Source organism: Microtus oregoni, unplaced genomic scaffold (genome assembly GCF_018167655.1).
Source record: "Microtus oregoni isolate MIOR12 unplaced genomic scaffold, Mior012 000198F_ref0000285, whole genome shotgun sequence".
NCBI classification, from domain to species: domain Eukaryota; kingdom Metazoa; phylum Chordata; class Mammalia; order Rodentia; family Cricetidae; genus Microtus; species Microtus oregoni.
The window spans coordinates 210,784-234,035 of NW_024544857.1; the positions used below are offsets into that span (position 1 = coordinate 210,784).

General features: G+C 41.7%; 1 protein-coding gene across 3 annotated transcripts in view; it reads right to left on the reverse strand.

Moving 5' to 3' along the window:
• Nucleotides 1–19,147, reverse strand: part of Pcyt1b (phosphate cytidylyltransferase 1B, choline) — a 69,378-nt gene extending 50,231 nt beyond the window's left edge. For all 3 annotated transcript variants that reach the window (XM_041647624.1, XM_041647622.1, XM_041647626.1), the window contains exon 1: nt 18,920–19,147. In XM_041647624.1, coding sequence (XP_041503558.1) covers nt 18,920–19,036 — 117 coding nt within the window. In that variant the 5' untranslated portion in view covers nt 19,037–19,147. The remainder of the gene's footprint in view (nt 1–18,919) is intronic.
• Nucleotides 19,148–23,252: the final 4,105 nt, after the last annotated feature.

The window sequence follows — 23,252 nt, forward strand, 5'->3', positions numbered from 1 at the left end:
CTCTGACAATAATTTTAAACCCATATTTAATTAATCACAACAGTTTGAAGTCTTTTTGAAGATAGAAAAGAAAGAAAACAAAACACCTAACAGTTGACCAGAGGTCTGACATACACAAGTCACTAGATTTTTGAATTGGATCATTGATTATGGAGACGCCTACGTCAGACAGCTTACCAGTAGAATCCCATGGAGTGGAGGCTAATGAGGCCCAGAATATGGCTCAACACCCAGAAGTATACATTTTCTCATTCTGTGAAGTATAGTGTATACATATTAAGAAGTAATAGGCACCATTGCAAAGAGTGAAGCAAATATATATGTGTCAACAAGGAACTATCCCTAAGATATTTCACTGAATGCAAATTGAAAATCCATACACAGAATAAATGCATATTAATACTGTATAATATTATTTTATGATAAAAAGCGGGGAAAGAGTGATACAGAAATATATAAGAATTATACTGGCATGATTATGCCATTGTTCACATGTGACTATTTAAACTAACAGGATACTTAAAATGAAACAAAATTTAAAACAGAATCTCAGTCATGCTAGCCACATTTGAAGTATTCAGTAACCACATATGGCCAATAGTGATATTGGGCAGTGTAGACAGAGAACATTCTTGTCATCATAGAAAGTACAACTTAGCCTAGGAAAACCTCAGACACTTAATTACCTCTTTAGAGAGAAAATACATGCTGTTATTTTGCTTTGTTCTTATGACCAGAACGTAGTCATGCAATTTACAAGATATAAAATAAATTTAAAGTATTCCCTCCTCTGTGATTTCAGAGTTGCAGCTAATTTAATCAAGGGTCAGTTATCCTGAATACAGAGGAGCAGGTCTTATAGGAAAGAAGAGCTATTAACCTATTATCTACAAACTAGCTGATATAATCCCTATGTATAGGGAAGTTTTAGAACTTGTTTGTGCTCTTGAAGGATTTAAATCACTGTCATAATATCTACCCATTATTTATTTGCCCAACATTTTATAGCACTTGAGTAATACTTGTGTGTAAGTAGTGTTGTGAATTCTGAGATCACATCAGAGGCACAACAGCCCAAAATAGAGTTCAGTAATGATAAACAATGAAAATAGCATAAAATATCTAGCGTGTTAAGTGGTGATCACATGCTATGTAAAAATAAGGTGAGGAAAGGCAACAGGGAGCTCAGGAGCAAGTGAGATAGAAAGAAAAATGGCAGGCCTGGAATCTCGGTTACTGGAGGCTGAAGGTCAAGATCTGCCTGGGTTCAAAGTGAGTTCAAAGCTAGCCTGGCCCATTTAGTGGGACCTTGTCTCCAAACAAAAGTAAGAAAAGGCTTAGGAAGTACCTTAGTTGTAGCGTTTGCCTAGGGAGGACAAGAGTTTAGGTTCAATTCCCGGTAGAAAAGGAGGAGAAAGAAGAAGGAAGCAAGCAAGCATGACCTGATCTTTTTGTTTACGTAGGTGTGTGAGTGTGGCGTATGTGTGGAGGTGTGGGTGTGTGTGCACACCTGTGGTGTGTATCTGGAGGTCAGAGGAGCATGCCCACTGTCCTCTAACATCCTGTGCTGTGTATCTGGAGGTCAGAGGAGCATGCCCACTGTCCTCTAACATCCTGTGCTGTGTATCTGGAGGTCAGAGGAGCATGCCCACTGTCCTCTAACATCCTGTGCTGTGTATCTGGAGGTCAGAGGAGCATGTCCACTGTCCTCTAACATTCTGCCTTTTTTCTTTTAGCCGGGGTCTCTCACTGAAACTGGAGCTGGCAGCTAACAAGTCCTAGTAATCCTCCTATTTCTCCCTCCTAAGGTACTGGATTCTACGCGTGCATGTAACAACCTCTGCTTTTGTTTGCTTGCTAGTTTTAACACGGGTGCTGGAATCAAAACCCGAGCTCTCATGTCTGTGCAGCAAACACTCTTTCCCAATGAGTCATCTGTTTAGTCTCTGGCCTTTGTGCTCTTTTTGAGACAAGGTCCATGTACCTCAGGCTGGTCTTGAACTCACTATCTGGTGATGGCCTGAATTCTTGATTCTCTTTCCTTAGCTTCTCCTATGCTGAGATTACAGGCATGCAGTACCACACTTTAGCAGCCAAGTTGAGAATAAACTGTTAAGAGCTCTAAGGTAGAAACAAAACCAGTGCAGTAGAAGTAATAAGAAATCAGAGTTTACACAGATTTTGGATAAATTAAATTTGATGGGGAGCTAGGATGATTCCAAAGTAACTGGGCAGAAGAACTGGAGCACCTGGATTGCCATTCTCTGGATAGGAAAGGCACTAGAAGAGGAAATCTGTGGGAGGACCGATTCTAAGATTTGGGGTTCTGTTCTCCCTCACTTTGATATTCCTGTTAGATCTCCAGGTAGGTAGGGATGTCAGGCCTGTATGTACAAGTCTGAAGTTTGGGAATAGGAATATGACTAAATATAAGTGATAGTAAGAGTAACTGGAATAAATTCACATTATAACACTTAGAAGCATGAGTGCAGGTAGAAGAGGGGTTCGAGTTGGCAAATGAGGGGACACTAAATTTGTAGCCAGTCTTTCCCCACCATTACGGAAACTCCAAGAAAGCAAGGACTTTGTCTGCCCTTTCCCCAGTGCAGTACCTGATGAAGTAGACCCTTAACAAACACTTGTTGAATGATAACTGGAAAAAAGTGATTACGATAAAGACAGAAATAGGCAGGAAACTCAGGAAGGAAGCACACATATTAACAGTATGCTATAAGAATCTCTTATCATCATAGTATACATTTTAGAAAACTAGGGAAAGCTAAGAGAAGAAAACAAGTCTTCAATAATTCTGTTTTCTGGAGTCAACTGCTGCTAATACTTTTTAGGTTTCGTTTCAGCCTTTCTGGGGTGCCATATTACATAGTAACAACTTCAGAATTTCACTGCATAAGCCCTTTACCACCCAGCAAAATCATAATTTTATCATATCACTTAAATAATTTTCAACCTCACTAACTTGGAAGGCAATAAAATATTACACTGAATAGAAAAATCATAAATAGAGCTGGAGAGATGGCTCAGTGTTTAAAACTGCAGACTGCTCTTGGCAGAGGACCCAAGTTCAGTTCCTAGCACCCACATCAGACAATTCATAGCAGCCTGTAGCTCCAGATGCAGGGAATTGGATAGCGTCTTCTGGATTCCATGGACACTTGTGCGTACACATGCACACACCCATACACAGACATGCACACATACACATAAGTAAAAATAAAATAAATCTTTAAAAAAAGAAAAGTCAACCCGGGCATTGGTGGCACAAGCCATTGATCCCAGCACTCGGGAGGCAGAGGCAGGCAGATCTCTGTGAGCTTGAGGACAGCCTGGTCTACAAAGCAAGTTCCAGGACAGGTAGTGCTGTTACACAGAGAAACCCTGTCTTGAAAAACAAAAACAAAAATAAAAAAAGAAAACGACGAGAGAAAAGGGAAGAAAAGAAAAGCCACAAAACCATAAATATTTCCTTATTGTTGAGGGTTAATTTTAATTTTTTTTCTTAATTAAAGTAACATTCTAAACATAATTGTGAATCTCTGATTATTTTATTTGGATAGATGCCTTGAAGCTAAATTATTCAGATCAATGCTGTAAACATTTTGAAGATAAACATTTGAAAAATGTTTTAACATATATTGGTAAATTACCTTCTACAAAAGCTGAATTATTTACACTCACATTGCAATGGATGAAAAAAATGCCATCTCACTTTGTCAATTTTATAGACCAAAAACGGCATCATGCTGTTTCAATTTGCATTATTTTGATTAGAAGAAAGATTGAACAACTTTCAAATGTTTATTAGCCATTTGTATTTTCTTCTGAGAATAACCTATCCTTTGCCCATTTTTCTATTGTTGGGAATAAGTAGGCTGAAACTGTTTAAAAGCAAAACAACATAACACAGTTAAAGAGTTACCTGAAATATCTTTTAAAAATGCATTTGCAACTTTATTTAGATTTGCCATGTAAGAGCTCCATTAAGGAAAAACCCACACAGCTACTTCATTGCAGTCATCTGGACATCTGAGGGTTGTAGTTATGAACACACCGTGGCTGTGCGCTCATGCACAGAGCTGTGCAAAATCAAGGCAGATAAAGTCCTGGCACGAACTGGATCAGGGAGGGAGTCCCAAAGTATCACCACTACCTGAGGAGCTATTGACAGTTAATGGCTGCGGGGAGATGGGGAATTGGTTTTCTTCAGGGATGCAGCACCTAAGAGCCTATTTATGCTTCAGTAAATGGTCCCATGCCCATGTCCACACAGGCAGTAAGTACTAAGTGAACTCAGTGAGCTTAAAAATAAGAAAGCTCATGAAGTTAAGAGGGAAACATGCTGAAGGGGATGCGGGAGTCATTGGAGAAGAGGGCATGGGGGATGGGGGTGAGTTCGATAGTTTGGTTTTTAAAAGCATAAAAATTAGGGCAGTTGTGTGTGGTGGTGCATGACTTTAATCCCAGCTTGAGAGGCAGAAGCTGGTGTATATCTGTATGTTTGAGGCCATCCTGGGTTACACAAAGAGTTCCAGGATAGCCGAGGATACAGAGTAAGACCTCATCTCAAAAACAAAACCAAACCACAAAAAATAAAAAAAAAAAAACAAAACAAAATAAAGTGAGTGTCTAGGCACATGCATCTAAGTCAGACTAGTAATCACAGCCCTCTGCAGATCTGGGGTGAAGCACCCCAAGGTGCGCTTACAGGGAAGATTCTAGCCTACGTCCATCCTGGGTCGGAGCTGCATCACGTCTGCCCGGGAGAGGGGAGTATGGCATCTTTCTGAGGCATCTTACCTCACTTCCTCTTCCTCCCAGCATTCTGTTCTGTTTACTCCACCCACCTATGTTCTAACCTATGAGGGCCAAGCAGTTTCTTTATTTTTTAACCAATGACCTTCCTCCATCACAATGCAATGGACAGTAAGTGACTCCTGCACATATATATATATATATATATATATATACATATATATGTATATTTCCTTTTCATCTCAGTAGTCAGGAAAGGCAGCATCACTAATACCTAATTCTAACATATGAATTTATACCGGCATTCCATCCCTGTCGTGGTAAATTCTATATATAGTGTCTGTGGCAGTTTGAATGTAATTGGCCCCCATAAGCTCATAGGAGTGGCATTATTAGGAGGGGTAACTTTGTTGGAGTAGGGGTGGCCTTGTTGGAGGACGTGCATCACTGTGGGGGTGGCCTTGGAGGTTTCCCTTGTCCAAGCTTTGCTCAGTGTGACACCCATTTCCTGTTACCCGCAGGCCAAGATGTAAGAACGCTCTCATTTCCTTCTCTAGCACCATGTCTGCTTACATGCTGCCTTGCTTCCTGCCGTGACAATAATGGCTAAGCCTCTGAACTGTAAGCCACCCCAATTAAATGTTTTCCTTTATAAGAGTTGTCATGGTGTCTCTCTCTCTCTCTTTTTTTTGGATTTTCGAGACAGGGTTTCTCCGTAGCTTTTGGTTCCTGTCCTGGAACTAGCTCTTGTAGTCCAGGCTGGCCTCGAACTCACAGAAATCCGCCTGCCTCTGCCTCCTGAGTGCTGGGATTAAAGGCGTGCGCCACCACTGCCCGGCTCTCATGGTGTCTCTTCACAGTAAGAGAAACCCTAAGTCAGTGTCCTAAGGGGAGAGTTCAAATTGGATGGCCTGGCTTGTAGTTCACCTAGGCTTTGATCGACGCCCTTGTGGCAGATACTCCCAAGAGCAGCTAGTGGCTTGAAACATTTCCTGCAATCAAGGCCTGGAGAGATGGCTCCATGGTTAGGAGCCCATGCTGCTCTTACAGAGGACCTGAATTTGTTTCCCAGCACCCACATCCAGGCAGCTCACAGATGCCTATATCTCCAGGAGGATCCCATGCTTCTGACCTCTGAGGGAATCCACATTCAGGTGCCTATCCCCCACATATACATAATCCAAAATAATGAGTCTTTCAAAAAATATGTATTATAACAAAATAGAGAAGCAAAAATAAAAGCAGCACAGGTGAAGAGAAGAAAATGGTAGACCTTAGATTGGGGACGTAACTCAATTGGCAGAGGACTTGCCTAGCATATACAAAGTCATGAATTCCAATCCCCAGCATCACACAAAACCAGGCTTGATGTCACATGCCTATAATCTCAGGACTGGGGAGGTACAAACAGGAGATCCAAAGGCCAAGGTCATCTCTGCCTATACAGCAAGTTGGAGGTCAGTGTCTTAAAACAAAATAAAATGAAACAAACAAAAAATCAATGAGCCACAGAGGAGAAAAAAAGAAGAAAAGGAGGAAGAAAGACAGAGGCTACTCTTACTCTCTGTATGAGGTCTGCATCAACCACATGGTTAGGCACAACCAATGATAACTTAACGCCATCTGACAAGAAGACAGCTGAAATGAAAATTAGTATGCAGAAGATTATTAGAAATGCCAAGATGCTCCAGTTTGAGCATATATCATACTTCAAGATATCAGCTAATGGAGGAATAGAAAGCTATTGTAATTATCACAGTACTCTAAAATGAAGCATTCAGAACATGAAGACAAATGATTCTTTTAAGTTTCATGTTTCAAGTCATGGGATACTCAACCCAACACTTTAAACATACTGTCATATGTAATGATAAATATTTAGAAGTAGTTTTTCAGTTTCCTGTAATTTCAAAGAGAAAAAAGTCTCTTATTCCTGCCACAGTAAAACAAGTAACTAACATGTAGGAGGGGGAAAAAAACCCTATGTCAAACTAAACTGCACTCTTTTGTCAGAAAATATGTTTAGAAGACATATAGAAAACATTGCTGAGGATTGGAAGAAACAAGCATTAGAACAAATTATGTAGTGTAGGAGGTTTGCTATGCACTCAGATTGAGCACAGCTATTTCTAACGTGTCTCAGCTTGAAGCATGTGCAAGATCGAATTTTAATAATAAAAGTGCTTTTCTAAGCAATGGACAAATATGCTCCAAAAAAAGACAGACTCTACAAAAAATTAAAATAAATTAGCCAAAGCTAATTTATGATTTTATGGAGAAACAATGGAATTATCAATGAGGTGATGGTGTTGTCCTTGGCTCCTGATCACCCATTTATATCAGGAATATCATTCCATTCTGTCTTCCTTATGGAAATCTTCCTCTATTAGCCCTCAAAATGTTGCTCCCAGGGTTCCATCCTGGCAGACTGTGGGAGTGAGGAAGAGGGATTTAAGCAGAATTCCTGCAGAGACAGGTGGATGTGGGGAGGATTAGACAGCCTTAACAAGCGAGTGCTCTTTGGTTTTCCCCTCTAAGCCTTTACTATCAATCCATCCCATGCCCCTCCTATTATGCTGACTTCTAACATCACTGGTGAACCGTGTGTCCATCTTCCTTTGTATTTTATGGAAAGGAGACTATGTGCTACATATTACATCATGTCTGACTTGTGAGATTTAGCTGCATTCTGGCTGGTGATTGTCTGTTCTTCTTTCTCATTGCCATATTACTAGAACATATTTACCAGACCGTTTCTACTGAGCATTTGGGTTAAAACATACTAGGGAGTTGTGGGGGGTGTGGTCATCTGTACAGGTTTCTTTGGAGAGGAATTACTGGGTCAAAGTCTTTCCTTTGGTACTGGGATGTAGCTCAGTGATAGACCACATGTCTAAAACGAAAAGGCCCGAGCTCATTCTCCAGCATTGCAAAAACTAGTACTCTGAATTTCTAATTGTCCTACAAAGTCTAGATATCAGATTTGATTCCCACCCCCAGTCCTGAAAATTAAAAATGTGCCACGGAAGGGTTAAATACAGCATTCTCTCCAACTACAGTCACACACGTTGTTTCTGAATCATTGGGGGCTCGAGCAGATAACTTGTGGCTCACTGGTTGAGGCGTATATGTAGCTTAGAAGTCAGACAGATTCAATTTGAAATCCCTGCTTAATCCATTGGTATCTAGTGTTTGGGATTTTTTCCCTTGATTTTCTTATAATGTGGGGGAATGGTGGTTCTTATTCCACGAGTCTCTGGCCTGTTTAAATGTGTTGAACACACATAGGGCATTCAACACAGTGCCGAATATAGTGTGACTATGTGACTATGAATGGCTATACCATTTCTCCATCACCTACAGAGAAAAATGAGTAAGACCGCCAGCCTGGAACCAGCATAGAACAATTACCTTATAACTAAACAATTTGGCGCTACAATACACTTTATTATGTGACTGTGCCTACAGTCACTATTAGGCATGCTAGAGATGAAGCATAGAAACCTGTGTGTCCTAGGAACGTGCTTTCAACATCATTCATTTGGCAATAAGCTCCACACATCATTCACGATGTTTCTATTAACCTATTATTGCTGTTGTTATTTTTCTTAAATGCCCATTTAAATAACCCTCAGCGTCCTTTTACACTGATGTCAGGTTCAGCATGCATGAATTACGGAGTGGAAAACAAAAATACCAAGTCAAAGACTTTGGCTGGAGGGAGGAGATTATATGAAAATGAATCCTGCTCAATAGGCTAGCCCTGTGGGGCCCTGCACATTATTACACAGGCTTACACTACCAGGGCTTGCTGCTTTACTTTCTAATCACTGTGTTTTCAAGTCCGCCTTCAAGAGCATTGAGTGCTAAACTGTCTTTCCCCAAGCAGGGTCAGCTTCTCTCAGCCTCCCTTATAACCCAGTTCATGCTGGGATAAAGAGGAAGGTAGGAATGTTAAAACAATAATACTATGGTCCGAGGCCAGCAACGGGTAATCAGACCCTAGCAAGGTAGACGCTGTTACCTGGGAGATTATTGGAAGAAAATAGGCCCCGCTTGCAATGCCTTAGCTTGCTTCTACCTTCCTCCTTTACTTCTTTTCATCCTGCCCCCTGTGACCAGAGGAAATAATTCTTTTTCTATGTATATTTCTCTATGAGTCACTGAGAAGCTTTGCTCGGGCTTTAGCTAAAGACACAGGAGCTTCAAGACTATTGCTTTTCCTGTTGCTGAATTTTAACCCCAAGCACTGAACTTAGATGGACAGCGTCTGTTAAGAAAGCTCCTCGAATTCAATGTGATACTGCCAAGCCTCGAAGAAAGCCAATGTTTCAAACCTCAGTATTATGAAACAGGTAAATTAGGAGGTTATTGTTCACATGAAGAGAAGATTCAACATAGCTTTCTTTAAACAATGAATAGAATATAACAAATACAATTTGGAATACATTCAATCTTTTGAGGAGGCACCTGAGACAAAAAAGCAGAAGTCAGAAGTGGTTTGTGCAAGATTAATGTAAAATTTCAAAGTACTTTGTGAATATTTCTTACACTTATTTAGCCAGTGTGTCTTATCATGAGATTATTCAACCTATCTTGGCCAAAAATGAATAAAATGAAACAGAAGCGAGGAGTGGCAGAGGCTTTTGACTCAAGTCAAACACACCTACCACAGTGGCTCCCACTCCACGGCAAACAGTCGCCTATTTCCCTCATCTGGGCTGCTAGAATTGGAGTATAGAAGAAAAGTGATTTGCTTAGGTCCACATAATAATTGCAGGACAAAACTGTGACCGAACGACCCAGCAGGCTTTAGTGAGTGAAGACTAGATTTCAGCTTCACCAGCCCGCAGCTCTTTCACTGTGGGCCAGTCCAGCTCCCTCTGGCTAATCCTAGGTTCATCTTGTTGGCAGCTGATGGAGCTCCAGAGGTCATGAAGGACCAGGCTTGCTCTCATCATTCTGCCTTATCAAAACCCAACATACCCTTTCCCGTCTCTCTCTGTCTCTGTGTGTGTGCGTTTGTGTGTGTGTGTATGTGTATGTGTGTGCATGCACGTGCGTGTATGGAAGTCAAAGGTTGATTTCAGGCCTCCTACTTAATCATTCTCCACTTTGGTTTTTGTTTGTTTGTTTGTTTAATTGGTTGGTTTGTTGGTTCATTGGTTTGGTTTTGAGACAGAGTGTCACTCTAATCTTAGAGCTTGTTTAATTGGCTAGATTAGAAGGACAGTCCCAGAGAGCTTCTCACTCCACAGAGCTGGGATCATAGGCTTGTGCCGCTGGGCCCAATTTCTGGATCAAATGCAGATCTTCATGCCTGTGTGGTAAGTATTTTACCAAATGACCTGTCTCTCCAGCCATTTCTACCTGTCCAACTCCTGGTCTGACAACACTCTGTGACAGGACCCAACATCCCAGAATACTACAGAATGATACTTTTGCACCTGCCAGAACCAAGCCACTATTACTTTCCCTCTCCCCTTAGAGATGCTATCAGATAAGAGGGACCTTCAATTTTCTCTGTTCTTTCTCCTAACTTAATTGAGCCCAAACATTCTTTTCCTACCTGAAGCCAATTTTTCTATATTGCGTGGGTGCCCGACCTCTTGAGGCTCAGGGGAATAGCATCCATTGTTGTCTATGCCGCCTTCGCCTTCTCCCTCTTCCACTGTCCCTTCCCCATTTACATTTAAGTACGAGTTCTGTCATCTTAAAAGAATGACCCAATCAAAACCTTTGGCATCTTGGGTGAATGGAAGGAAAGAAAACCAGAAGAAAAAGAAAGAAAGATGGAAGGAGTGAAGGAAAGAAGAAAGAAGGATAGTTTCTCTTGCTTCTAAATGCTTCTTTCCCCTCCTCTGGACACAACAGATTCTATTTGCTTTCCCCCTCAGTTAAGCATCCCCTTCCTCTAAAGTGTCTTTAGCCTAATGCCTGCTGTCTGTCCTCTACTCACAGGGCTTTACCAAAACATAACCACTGACCAGTTCTGGAATCCAATGTGAAATTCTTCCTTCTGTCTTTTAACCTCATTTGATCTCTCTGCTGACTTGGGATGTTCTCTCTGGGAACTTACCCTCCCCTTGATACCCTGATCTCTCAGTCATTTAAGCAATGTATTTCTCTTTCCTTTCCAAAATCCTTCCTCTATTGGCTTTTTAAGTGTCTTCCTTGGGCTTCTGGCCTGGAAATATTTGGGGATAAAATTAGGTTAAATTTAGCCATATTTCATGTACACACAGGCAAGAATTAGGAATATTCTAGTAGATTTAATTACAGCTCTTCTGTTCTCCTCCCCAAGAACACACAAGGATGTTTTAGTGTGCATTGATCCTGTGCTGACTGGTTTTCTGTCAGCCTGACACAAGCTAGTCATCTGAGAAGAAGAAACCTCAATTGAGAAAATGCCTCCAAAAGACTGGGCTGTGTGCAACTCTGTGGAGTATTTTCTTGATTGACTAATGTAGAGGGGCCCGGTTTGTTTTCTAAGTGATTTATGAGGGAGGGTTCACCCATTGTCGATTGGGACACTCCTTGACTGATGGTCCTGGGTTCTATAAGAAACCAGGCTGAACAAGCCAGGAAGCAGCTCACCTCCATGGCCTTCGCCTTAACACCTGCCTCCAGAGTCCTGCTTTGGCTTCCTGAGACACACTGTGACTTGGGATATGGGAGCTAAATCAACCCTTTCCTCCCCAAGTTGCTTGTGGTCAGGGTGTTTCACCCCAGCAATAGTAACCTGTAGTGATAAGGCACGGCGGGCCTGTTTTTCGTCCATCTGGCTCCTGCACAGCTAGCTTTACACCCAAAATAACAACACACAAATTGAATTCATTTAAACACTGCCTGGCCCATTAGCTCTAGCTTCTTACTGGCTAACTCTCACATCTTGATTAACCCATTTCTAATAATCTGTGTAGCACCACAAAGTGGTGGCTTACCGGGAAGATTCTAACCACCGTCAGTCTTGGGTAGGAGAAGCACAGTGTCTGCCTGACTCTGCTTTCTTCCTCCAAGAATCCTGTTTGGCCTACTCCACCCACCTAAGGGTTGGCCTATCAAAAGGCCAAGGCAGTTTCTTTATTGACCAATGAAAATAACACATAGACAGATGACCCTCCTACATCAGTAACCCTGACTAAGACAAGCCCCTAGAGTTAGCCTTGTCACAGGGCTGTCTAGGGTGACCAATGATTGGTTTTGGTTAGATTTGGATTTTGTGTTATTGTTTGGTTAGCTGGCTGGTTTCTGTTTTTTTTGTTTGTTTGTTTGTTTGTTGTTTTTTCAAGACAGGGTTTCTCTGTGTAACAGACCTAGCTGTCCTGGAACTTGCTCTGTAGACCAGGTTGGCCTTAAACTCACAGAGATCTATCTTCCTTTACCTCCCAAGTGCTGGGATTTAAAGGCAGATACTATCAAGCCTAGTCCAAAGCAAATCTTTTGGAGGCATTTCTTAACTGAGAGTCCCTCTCCTCAAATGACTTCTATTTCAGTCAAGTTGGCATAAATCTAGCCAGGACAGCACCTTAGCCTCCAAGTGCTGGTATTACAGGAGTGAGTCACCCACCATTAATATTATCCTGAGGCATCTTTCCTGATAATTATTTCAATACACTTCCTTCGAAATCCAGAAGGTGACCCACTTTCACTGTTATCAATTAGATGTCCATCTCTTCTATGCAGCTTCTACAATTTCTACCTTCCGTTTAAAAGTCTCCCTGGAGCTCCACAAACACTGACTAGATAATAATAAATGGAAATCCCCGTGGTGTCTTTCATATCACCCACACACTCTTCCTTCTTGATGCTTCCCTGCAGTGATGGTACCTGCTTGCTGGATCTAGGAAAACTAGTCTTCCTTGACCCTGCCACACTCTTAGACTAAATTATCAAATCCTGATGCATTGTCTCTTTAATATCTCCCAATTCTGTCCAGTTCTTTCCCCACTTACCCCCATAACCTCAAACTCATTAGCTCCCATCTAGATTACTGTTATAGCCTACTAACTGAAACAGAATAGGTTAACATAGAAAATACAAGAGTATAGAATGAGAGGTGATGTTCAACTTTTCTTCTGGCTACATGTATGTATGTGTATATTAAACACCGAAGCTTCCTCTTTTTTGGCAGTACTGGGGTTGGACCTAGGTCCTCATGGATGCTAGGCAAGTGGTCTATCACCGAGTTACAATCCCAGCCCTAAATGAACTGTACACTATAAAAAGTACTTATTATTGTGAATTCTCAGAGCTCATCATAAACTGGACTGGGCAAAAAGGTGTCTGAGTTTCCTCTAAAGCTATATGCGGCCACTGTGCCCTTGAAACTCTATTCTGAATTGAGATGTATCTTAAGTGTACTGGATTTTAGACTTTGCATGAATAAACAGTAACAAATGGCTCAGTGGGTAAGAGTACATGTTACCCAAGCCTGGTGGCCTGAGTTCAGACCCCCAGAACCCATGTGAATGCTGGATGTGGTGGCACATCTCTGCCATCACATGTACCAGCTCATGCACCTCACACACAATCATGTACACACACACATCATATGCACACAAATATATACAAATAATTTTAGATGGGTGGCATTTTGACATAATAGTAATTAATGATATATGACATTAAATAAGATATAGTTTTACAATTGATTTTAGTTTTTAAACTGTGAGTGCTAGATAACTTTAAATTATATGTGTGACTTGAATTATATTTCTATTGGATAGCACTGCTCTAAAGGCTGGCGTGTGCCACTCACAACAGGTCAATGAGACCCTAACAAATAGACTTATCTTTTGTGTGTGTGTGTTTGTGTGTGTGTGTGTGTGTGTATGTGTGTGTGCACATGTGAGGGTACACTTGTAGGTATGGAGGCCAGATATTAACATTGGGTGTCCTCCTCAATTGCCCTTCACATTGTATTTTGAGATAGAGACTCTTACCAAACCTGAAGATTACCAGTTCAGCAAAATTGGCTAGCCAGCAAGTCTAGGGGATCTTCCTGCCTCCACCTTCCCAGTGCTGGGATTATAGATGTGTGCTACCATGCCTAGCTTTTACATGGGTGCTAGGTATCAAACTCAGGTCTTCATGTTTGCAAGGCAATCTCTTTACCAACTGAGTCATTGTCTTAGCTCCAGACTGTTTCCTTTCTTGTCCCAAAATATATACGGCTTATATAAAAGAGAATCAGGAAATAAAATCTTTCCCTCCAATGGTGGGACTTTTCTTAACTTGGGGATAAGGTTAACAGAGTCTTCCCTGCTGGGAAGTACTGCTCAATGGATAAAATATAGCTTTTAAGAAAGCCCAACCAAGGGCTGCAGAAATGGCTCAGAGGTTAAGAGCATGGGACTGCTCTTGCAGAGGTTTTTTTTTTTTTGTTGTTGTTGTTTTGTTTTGTTTTTTCTTGCAGAGGTCTTGAGTTCAATTTCCAGCACCCACATGGTGACTCACAACCACCTGTAGTGAGATTTGGTGCCCCCTTCTGGTCTGTAGGGACACGTGCACGCAGAACATTATACATAATGAACAAATTCATCTTCAAAAATTTTTTAAAAGAGAGCTTAATATATTAAAGTCACACTTACAAAAAAATGTTATTTTAAGGGATTTCAGCATCCTGGCATGCATACACATACCAGACTACTGTCTTATAGTAAGTGGAAGTGATCTTTAAAGGTGGGACCTGGAGTCACTTATTTCTCTCCACATCACCTGGTAAATTACTGTATTTAGAAGTTGCCGGCCCTTGACTGGCTGTGAATCTGCTTGGTAAGGGATTGAGGTTTCTCTATTACTTTCTAAAGTCCTGTATTATTTGGATGCTTTAACTCCCAGCTATCTGAATGATGACCTATGCATCCTTGTGATTTCTATATGCCCAAACGCCAAAATAAACCAAAGTACTGATCTTTTATTTGACTTAAGCTTTTTCTTCCCATAAGGGGTCTAGCATTAGACAAATGGGTGCTTGGAAGAATATTGAGAGTAATAAATTCATTGATTCCATGGGCAATAATACACCTGACTACTATCAATCTGTAAGAAATGGATGTTGCATTTGTACAGGGATCCAGAAGGAAGATGTCTAACTATAACCTTGGGCAGAATTCCAGTTGGCCAGAGTAAACAACCAAGGAAGCTTATGGTCATTTATTTCCACCAATACAGCACATTAAAAGCCTCTTGCTCTTAAAATCCATGCTCCTCTAAGTGGCTAAATAGATGATGATACTAGTAAAGGAAACATGCTGGTAGCTGGAAGACCAGTCATCTTTTTGAGTACCAGTGGGTGAGTATCTACATCCCAACTGACATAATGCACCTTCTGCAAGACAGCAGTCTCTTGGCACTACTCCACTTTGAAGTAAAACCCCAAATGAACTCCTGCTAACGTGGCATATTGAACCAGCCATTTTTTTTTATTTCCAAAGCCTTCTAAGCTGATCAGTACCACATCCATCTTCATGGAACTGACTACTGCAGGCTAGAATTACAGCTTCCTTCTACCATCAGAATGGACCCCTAGAAGAACTTGACCAAGCTCATTAACTAAATCCTCAAGCAGACAGCTTTTAGGACAGCTGGTCCTTGTTTCTAGAGCCCCTGCTGGCCCCAGAGGATTTGTCTAGGCATAGTCAAAGGGCTAGGGAGACTTGAGGACAGGCCATGCCTGAAAGAAGTGCTCCTCCCTCAGGAGTTAGGTTTCCAAGGATGTTACATCATATTACCTAAGGCCACTCAGTTTTTCTTCTTCACATCCAAGCTTCTGAGTCCCCTTACATCATATTTTAGCAGAAAACATTAAAAAGCAGAAAACCAGTGAAGAATAAATATAATAATGAAAAATTCTTAGAAACATCTCTAACTGTATACTATAGTAATAAGGGCAATAAGGTTATACTCCTGAAATATAAACTACCACAAAAGTGAAATAAATTTCAGTGATTATTTTTTTTTTGTTTTTTTGAGACAGGGTTTCTCTATAGTTTTGTAGCCTATCCTGGATCTAGCTCTGTAGACCAGGCTGGCCTCAAACTCACAGAGATCCTCCTGCCTCTGCCTCCCAAGTGCTGGGATTAAAGGCGTGCACCAGTATTGCCGGGCTCGGTGATTACTTTTATAATTTCTTCAGCAATGCTAATTTATTCTCTTTAGTCTTTTCCTTTTGAATTTTTCTGCAATGTGGACTAAAGCAGCTTGGAAGACTATGTGTTTCTCCCTTCAGAAAAATTTCACCTTGAGTCAGGTGGTGGTGGCGCACTCCTTAATCCCAGCACTCGGGAGGCAGAGACAGGTGGATCTCTGTGAGTTTGAGGCCTGCCTGGTCTACAGAGTGAATTCTAGGACAGGCTTCAAAGCTACACAGAGAAATCCTATCTTAAAAAAGGAAAAAAAAATCACCTTGAAGTATGTTTCAATAGCATCAATACCATTATAGATTTGCACCTAAAATGATATGGATCCCTTTAAAGCCTAGTTTATTCAGGAGATGCCAGCTTCTGTCTTCCTTTTGATGACTGGGGAATTTGAGTATGGAGTTTCATTCCTAAGCAGACCTCCCTCAAACCATTCATGAACTTTCCAAAGATACTTAACACAACCCAATATCCGCAACAATATCTGTTGACAGATGTATCATGAGTGACCCACATATGATCAGGGGTCATGGATGAATGGAATGAATGGAGAAACACAGACTTTATAGCATTTGGATAACAAAGTTATTAGCAGTGCTTCATGATCAACAGAAAGAACTAGGTAACATGAAATGGTAATTTCCCATTTTACTGCGCTCCTCCTCCTTATCATCATCAAAAAAACTTCAAGTAGCATGAGCCTTAGTTACTGAAATAAAATCCCAGGTGAAGGAAGTTAGTTGTGATAATGAAATGAAAATGTAGAAGATAGCAAACTAGCAAGGCGGTGGTGGCGCAGGCCTTTAATCCCAGCACTTGGGAGGCAGAGGCAGGCGGATCTCTGTGAGTTTGAGGCCAGCCTGGTCTTCAAGAGCCAGGACAGCTAGGGCTGTTACACAGTGAAACCCCATCTCGAAAAACAAAAACAACAAACAAGAACATAAAAAACTAACTCTACAGTGATCAAAGTTTGTTCCTAAGAAAAATGAATTTTCATAAAATTTAGTTTAAGCAGGAATTTAAACAGTCCATTTCAGCAGCCCATGGAAACTTTTTATCAAAGTAGATCAAAACAATTATTTCAACAGCTCAGTTTTGGTACCTGCCGCTCATACCTCTGTTGTGTTTGCATCACACACACCCCACCACCAAAAAGACAGAAGAGACTGTATCTCCCTTGAAGAGTATGTTCTACAGGAATGAGTTTATACTCTTCAGGTAGATTGTTCTGGGCTTAGTACCTAGTGGGGATCCTTCAACATGTCAAAAAAGTTACTTATATTCTCTGAAGGAATTCTCTCAATTCCTTCTTTCTGAAAAAGGGTGGAAGGTGAAGATGTGGTGCCTGAGAGAAGCTGTGGAAAGAGAACGTGGAAAAGCAAAGGGAACCTGATTATCTGGCCCACCTCTCTCAGGCCAGCAAACCATGGAGCAGAGTAGCTTAGAGATGAAAGGGGACGAAAAGAAGGAGCAGAACTGGTCCTGGATCATGCATTTCTCTCCACTGCCCTCTCTGTTCAAACACAGATGGTTTCAAGTTTGTGTACTGCATTTACTTAAATACATATTTATATGTCTATATAGTATATATATTCTGGGAGATTTTGTAACAGACCTTTAGTGGTCAATTTTTTCCCCAGTGCTAAAGTGTAAATTGTTTAGTGGCTCAGAGGAATCCTTTAGTAAGCAACTTATCATAACAATTTACATGACATAAGTGCACAGATGTACAGGAGACATCCCATCCAGGCGCTGGATAAAGAGATAAGAAGCTGCTAATACTAAACTACCAAAACACATGCTTCACAACATAAAAACTGCTCTGCTTATAGCATCCCGTTTTTCTGATTTCAGAAAGTTGATCCAAGCCTGCCTTCAAAACCTTATTTAAAGAAATAACACTTTCATAATGGGCTAGCATTGGAATCTATAAGCACAGATTATGGGGGGGGGGGGCTCACAGAAAATTCTACATAAAAAAATATCCTTTTAAAAAACCATCTCTCTAGTCTCTAGACTCCACAGCCAATGAAAACATTTTACGTTTAACTTGGGGGAATCACTGAAGAAAGAATAACTCCTGTGTATGTCTTGGATTTGGGGGTTCAAAGAGCAGTTTCCCCAAGTGCTATAGGACTTCAAGCCACAGGAAAGCCACAACCCATTTGACATATTTTTAATTCCTTGAGGCTACTTTGCTAAAGTGTTTGAGAAGAAACTTCCCCATTTATCTAAGGGATCAGAACCAGTAGCAAAGAAGCTGATCAATGGGGCCGCAGTTACTGAGAAGGAAGCTCGTACCCTGTTTCTGTACTTTCATTCTTAAAGGCATACAACCCCATTCTAAAGAAATGTGGTGTCTCCAGGTTGCCGGTGCCTGACGAGAAACCTCCAGTACCCTCCAAAAAGGTTCACGCTTCATTTTAAATGCAAATTATTTCTAGATGCATCCTCGATGCACTATTTATTCTGAAAATATCAAAGGAATAAGGGAGTTGTGCGTCCATGTCATTTTAATTTTTTCCAAAACAGGCATTAGATATAAAAAGAAGAAAAAGAGAAGAAAGAAAGGAAAAAAAAAAAACAGTCGAGGAGGACAGATCATTTCCAAGCTAAAATTTAGAACTTCACCAGGGAAGCAGTCCAAGGTTTGTGAAGAAAAAAAAAAACATTTTAAAAACTGTACTGTAGAATTTTTGCCTCTAGATGACAATGCACCTACAAGGGGAGAAAAGATCATTCTTTCTCCTCCCCAAACCCCCAAAACACAACATATCCCGAGAAGCCCGTTTCCTACTCAGCCAATACAATAATGCCTTGTAAGCTGAGAACTGTGTCCGGTATAGGAGCTAAGTATAAACAGCTGCGAAGGATTAGGCTGCCGCTCCATTCTCATTTACATGAAAATCCTGTCAGCATTGCTTTTTCCTCGCTGGCTGCGGGCACAGAAGGAACTCTTTTGTGCCATAGCCACGCATTCATTTCCACCCTTTGTCTTTACTTACCAGTCGAGGCTGTGGGCATGTGTGCTCTATTTCCTCCATGGTTTCTGAGGGAGGCTCATTGGAAAGGGATTTTGGGATACCTGTTTCTGACTCAGCATCAGTGGTAAGTACTGGCATGGCCAGCGAATGCTCCCTCCAGCTCTACACCCTCTGGGAGTCTCCTCCCAGGCAGAGAATGTTTTCTTTGTCACGTATTTTTCTCTTCCCTACCCATCCCCCTTCTTCCCTTCTTTTTTGTCTTCCCTGGGGGGAAGTAAAAAGGTTACCCCCCCCCCCCCCCCACTTCACACACACACACCACCCCTTTCTTTCTCAGGGAAGCCCAGAGGCAGGGCCTCAGTTTATCACTATAACAACCAGACAGCACTGGAGCGTCTGGTGCGGATACAGTATCCTCATTTGCATGGAGCGCGCTGGTTGGTTACTGTCATCGTAGTACCACTCCACCTGGGAGCGGCCCGGGCCCATTGGCTGGCCTGCTGTACCCACGGGGCCTGAACTTGCTTTTGTTTTTTGTATTGAATTCACTTGTGAAGGTCTCTGTCCCTGCCTGGTAAAGACTCCCTGCACTTCCTAGATAAGATAAAGCTGTTTCCTGAGTTGCCCCAAATGCCTCGCTAAAGAGCATAGCTATAAAGGACCGTGTCCCTGGCATGAGTGTGTGATGCAGTTGTAGTCAGAATATTTGCTAAATAGGAGTCACTCTGAAGACAGCCCCTTTAAAGCCCCAAGCCCCAAACCACTGGGCCAATTGCCAGCTGCCTCTGAGAGCTTCTCAGGGAATTCACCGAGGGCACCTGAGTGTTCACCTTTTGGACTGCATTAAACAGGAACGCTGGCAGATACCTAAAGCCTGTCGTAATGGTGGAGTCTCTACCTGGGGCTGCTACAAGAGGAACTTTGAAGGAGGTAGCTTGTCTTTGACAGCTTGCCTACCAGGTCTGACTGCCCTTTCTTCCTCCCTCAGCCTCTCTTTGCTTTCCTCTCTCTGTCGTTCGTTCTTCAGTGAACTTACCCAGCATCCCTATAGGATAGGACCTATGCTCTCATTTTATCAGTTTCAAGCCCCTTTTCCTAGGCACCCTGGTCTCGTCCAAGTGCTTATGGCAATTCGAGACAAACCACAGAATGATGTGCCTTAGTGTTTACATTGTCCTAGAGCATCAGTTGAAGAGGAGCATGCTGAAGACACACGTTCAAAGGACAGAACTTGCAAAGCTATTTGTTCTAGCGAATGGCCGTGTTTTAATATTAGTAAGAAATAAAATCACTAGTTTTTATTAAGCCCAGATGCAGTGCCAAGTACTTAACTTAGATCTTCCTTAATCTTCATAAGAACCCAAAGCAGATCCTATTATTATCCCCACTTTATAAGTAAGGAAATTGCAACTTAGAGTAATTGCTTAAGGTCTCAGAGTTCATAAGCAATGGAGCTGACGTCTGAAGAATGCAGAGTGGGGAGCAGAGATGCAGCAAGTACACAGAAAGGGAACTAAGGAAGACTCCACACAAATCTTATGCTTCGAAATCTTTCATTTTTGTCTCTAACCATGATTTTCAGCCAAGTGTGGTCCCAGACCAGCAGTGATAACATCACAGTCACCACCAGGGAATGTTTGAGAAATGAAAATTATTAGTCCCATGACAGAACCAAAACCAAATTTTGTAGGTTTGAGATGTGGCCTGCACTTGCATTTTTAATGAACTTCTTGGTAATTGTGACAACACCAGGTATAGGGGCCATAATTTGAGAAACAGTACTTCAAAGGGTGGAATGAAAGTAGCCAGTGCTCAGGAGGCAGAAGCAGGTGGATCTCTGTGAGTTTGAGGCCAGCCTGGTCTACAGGGTGAGTTCCAGGACAGCCAGGGTTGTTACACAGAGAAACCCTGAAGAAAAAAAAAAGAAACCCTGTCTCAAAACAAAACAAACAAGAGCAAACAAACAAAAGTCTTTTTCAAGAATTGAGGAGGATCAAATGGATACATTATCATCCTCCATGAATTCAAATGTGCCCTGCTAATGTAAAGAGACACTGTTTTTATTACCCCTCAAATAACAAAGAGCTAGCCTTAAAAGAAGAAAAATGGATACTACAGCAGAGTATTACTTAAATTGACTGTTAAGAACCTGTTAATCTAAGCTGGTGAGGTGGTGCTCACCTTCAATCCAGCACTCGGGAGGCAGAGACAGGCAGATCTGTGAATTTGGTCTATAGAGTGAGTTCCAGGACAGCTAGAGCTACACAGAGAAACCCTGTCTCAAAAAAATCCAACCAAAACAAAACAAAAACCTGGCCATTTAAATCAGGAATACATCACTTGATAGCATATTACCTGTGCTTAAGAGAATTCTAGGGGCTAGAAAGACGGCTCAGTGGTTAAGATGACATACGGCTGCTTTTGTAGAGGACGTGAGTTCAGCTGTCAGCACCTACACTGGACACCTCACAACCACATGTAAATCCAGCTCCAAGGAGATCCCATGCCCCTGGCCTCAGCAAGCACTGTCCCTCACATACATACACCCTCCCCTCCTCAGATATATGTATACACAAACATTTAAAACTAGCCCGAGGAGAAGAGAACTCTAGCTATGTGAAAAGCCCAGCAACTATTGAGTCATCTCAAGAGGGGTCTTTTCCTTCCGATTCTACCTGCCCTGCTAGAAGCACAGACTCCTCAAGCTACAGGTTTCATTATACTGAGGTGATCAGTGTGTCCGAAGCAAACCCTGAACTGTATTTTAAAGTAGAAATTGCTTTATTGTAGTGAACTCACAAATAAAAACATCATACAATTAGATTAAAGTAGCCACTCAAACAGCCGGTCCCAAACTCTGTACATCTCAGTGAATTTCTATATGGTTAGAACAGTCACTCTGAAACCCTGGAGCTTCAGTTAGGCTTTTACGCTTTCCTTTTGATTTAAAAGCCCCTTTCCAACTACGGTGGATGACGTGAAAATGCCATCGTCATTCTTACTCTTGATAATATTTTCCATCTGGATTTTTTTTTTTTTTTTTTTTTTTTGCCTAAGGGAAGTGATTCTCAAAGTGCTGTCTCCTGAGGAGCAGTCACAAAAATACTGACTACTTGTCAGACACTCTCACCCATCTCAGACTGAAGGAGAAACTGAGGTAGTGGAGGCCAGGAATCTGGCTTTTTACCAGAAACCCTTGGTTTAGTAGGTATTGTAACACGCTAAAGTTTGTGGGCATTGAGCTACAATCACATGTTCACACTGGAAAGCACCTAACTCCCAGGGCATTCTGGGTCACTGAGATGCCAATTTGGTTCTTAACTGGTTCTTGAATTCCCTCTCTAGAATAGGAGGCTCACCATAGGGTAGGAAGTTTGCTTGTTCTGATGTCTAGCTGGTTCCTGAAGCCCTCTTGTTCCAGAGCCTGGACTGTAGCCTTGTACTCCGAGCCTTTTCTGTCTCAAGATTGGCAGATACCCTTCCCTCTCCTGTATTTTTCCTGTCCCAGCAAACCAAAGGCTGCCTCTCCACAAGGTGCCGATCTTCACTGAGTAACCTATGTCAGACTCTTATCCATCCTTAGGTCTTGAACCTGGAAGCTCAGGCTTCTAGTTGCCCTGGGAGTCAACTGTATAACCATGGCCATGACTACTCGTCCTATCCCAGCCTGTTCTTGGCTTTTTCCAAACCCTTTCCCTGCAGCTGATATCACAGCCGTGGGCCACCATAAGCAGCTACATTGCCCTTGTAATTGGGACAAGTAACATTCCCTCCTTCTAAAAGGCATCAAGAGCTAGGAGTGAGGCAGGATTGGTTAGCACACGTGCAACTAGAAAAACATGTGGATCTCAATGCAAAGAAATAAGAAAGCTAAAGTAAGGGGGAAGAGTGTGACTTTCTATCTGTAATTACCAGAGGCAGAGGATGCAAACTGGGGCAGCTTATTAGAAACCTCCCCCTGAGGCACATCTAGATTTTATAAGCTCTCCCTCTCTGGTTGAATTGCATTTGAGTCACATCCCCAGGTGTCCCTCTGTGGCTCAAGGTGAAGGGTTAAACCCTGACAGTCTAGAGAAAACCAACCACATTAAGTAATGAAATTCACACACAAATCCTTTTCATCCACTCCAGGAGAATGATGGTAATAAACACGCTCCACAATGGGGAGCATTTCGCGCTTTTTGGAGTGCTTCCCCTCATTAGATGATATCATTGGAGCACAAAATTGATTGTTGAAAAGTTTCAAATGATTCAGACTGATTAGGTGACTTACCCAGCAATTACATAGGAAATGATAAAAGTCCCCATTAACATTCTTGCCCACTAAGCTATACCGGTTCACTGTTCAGTAGAA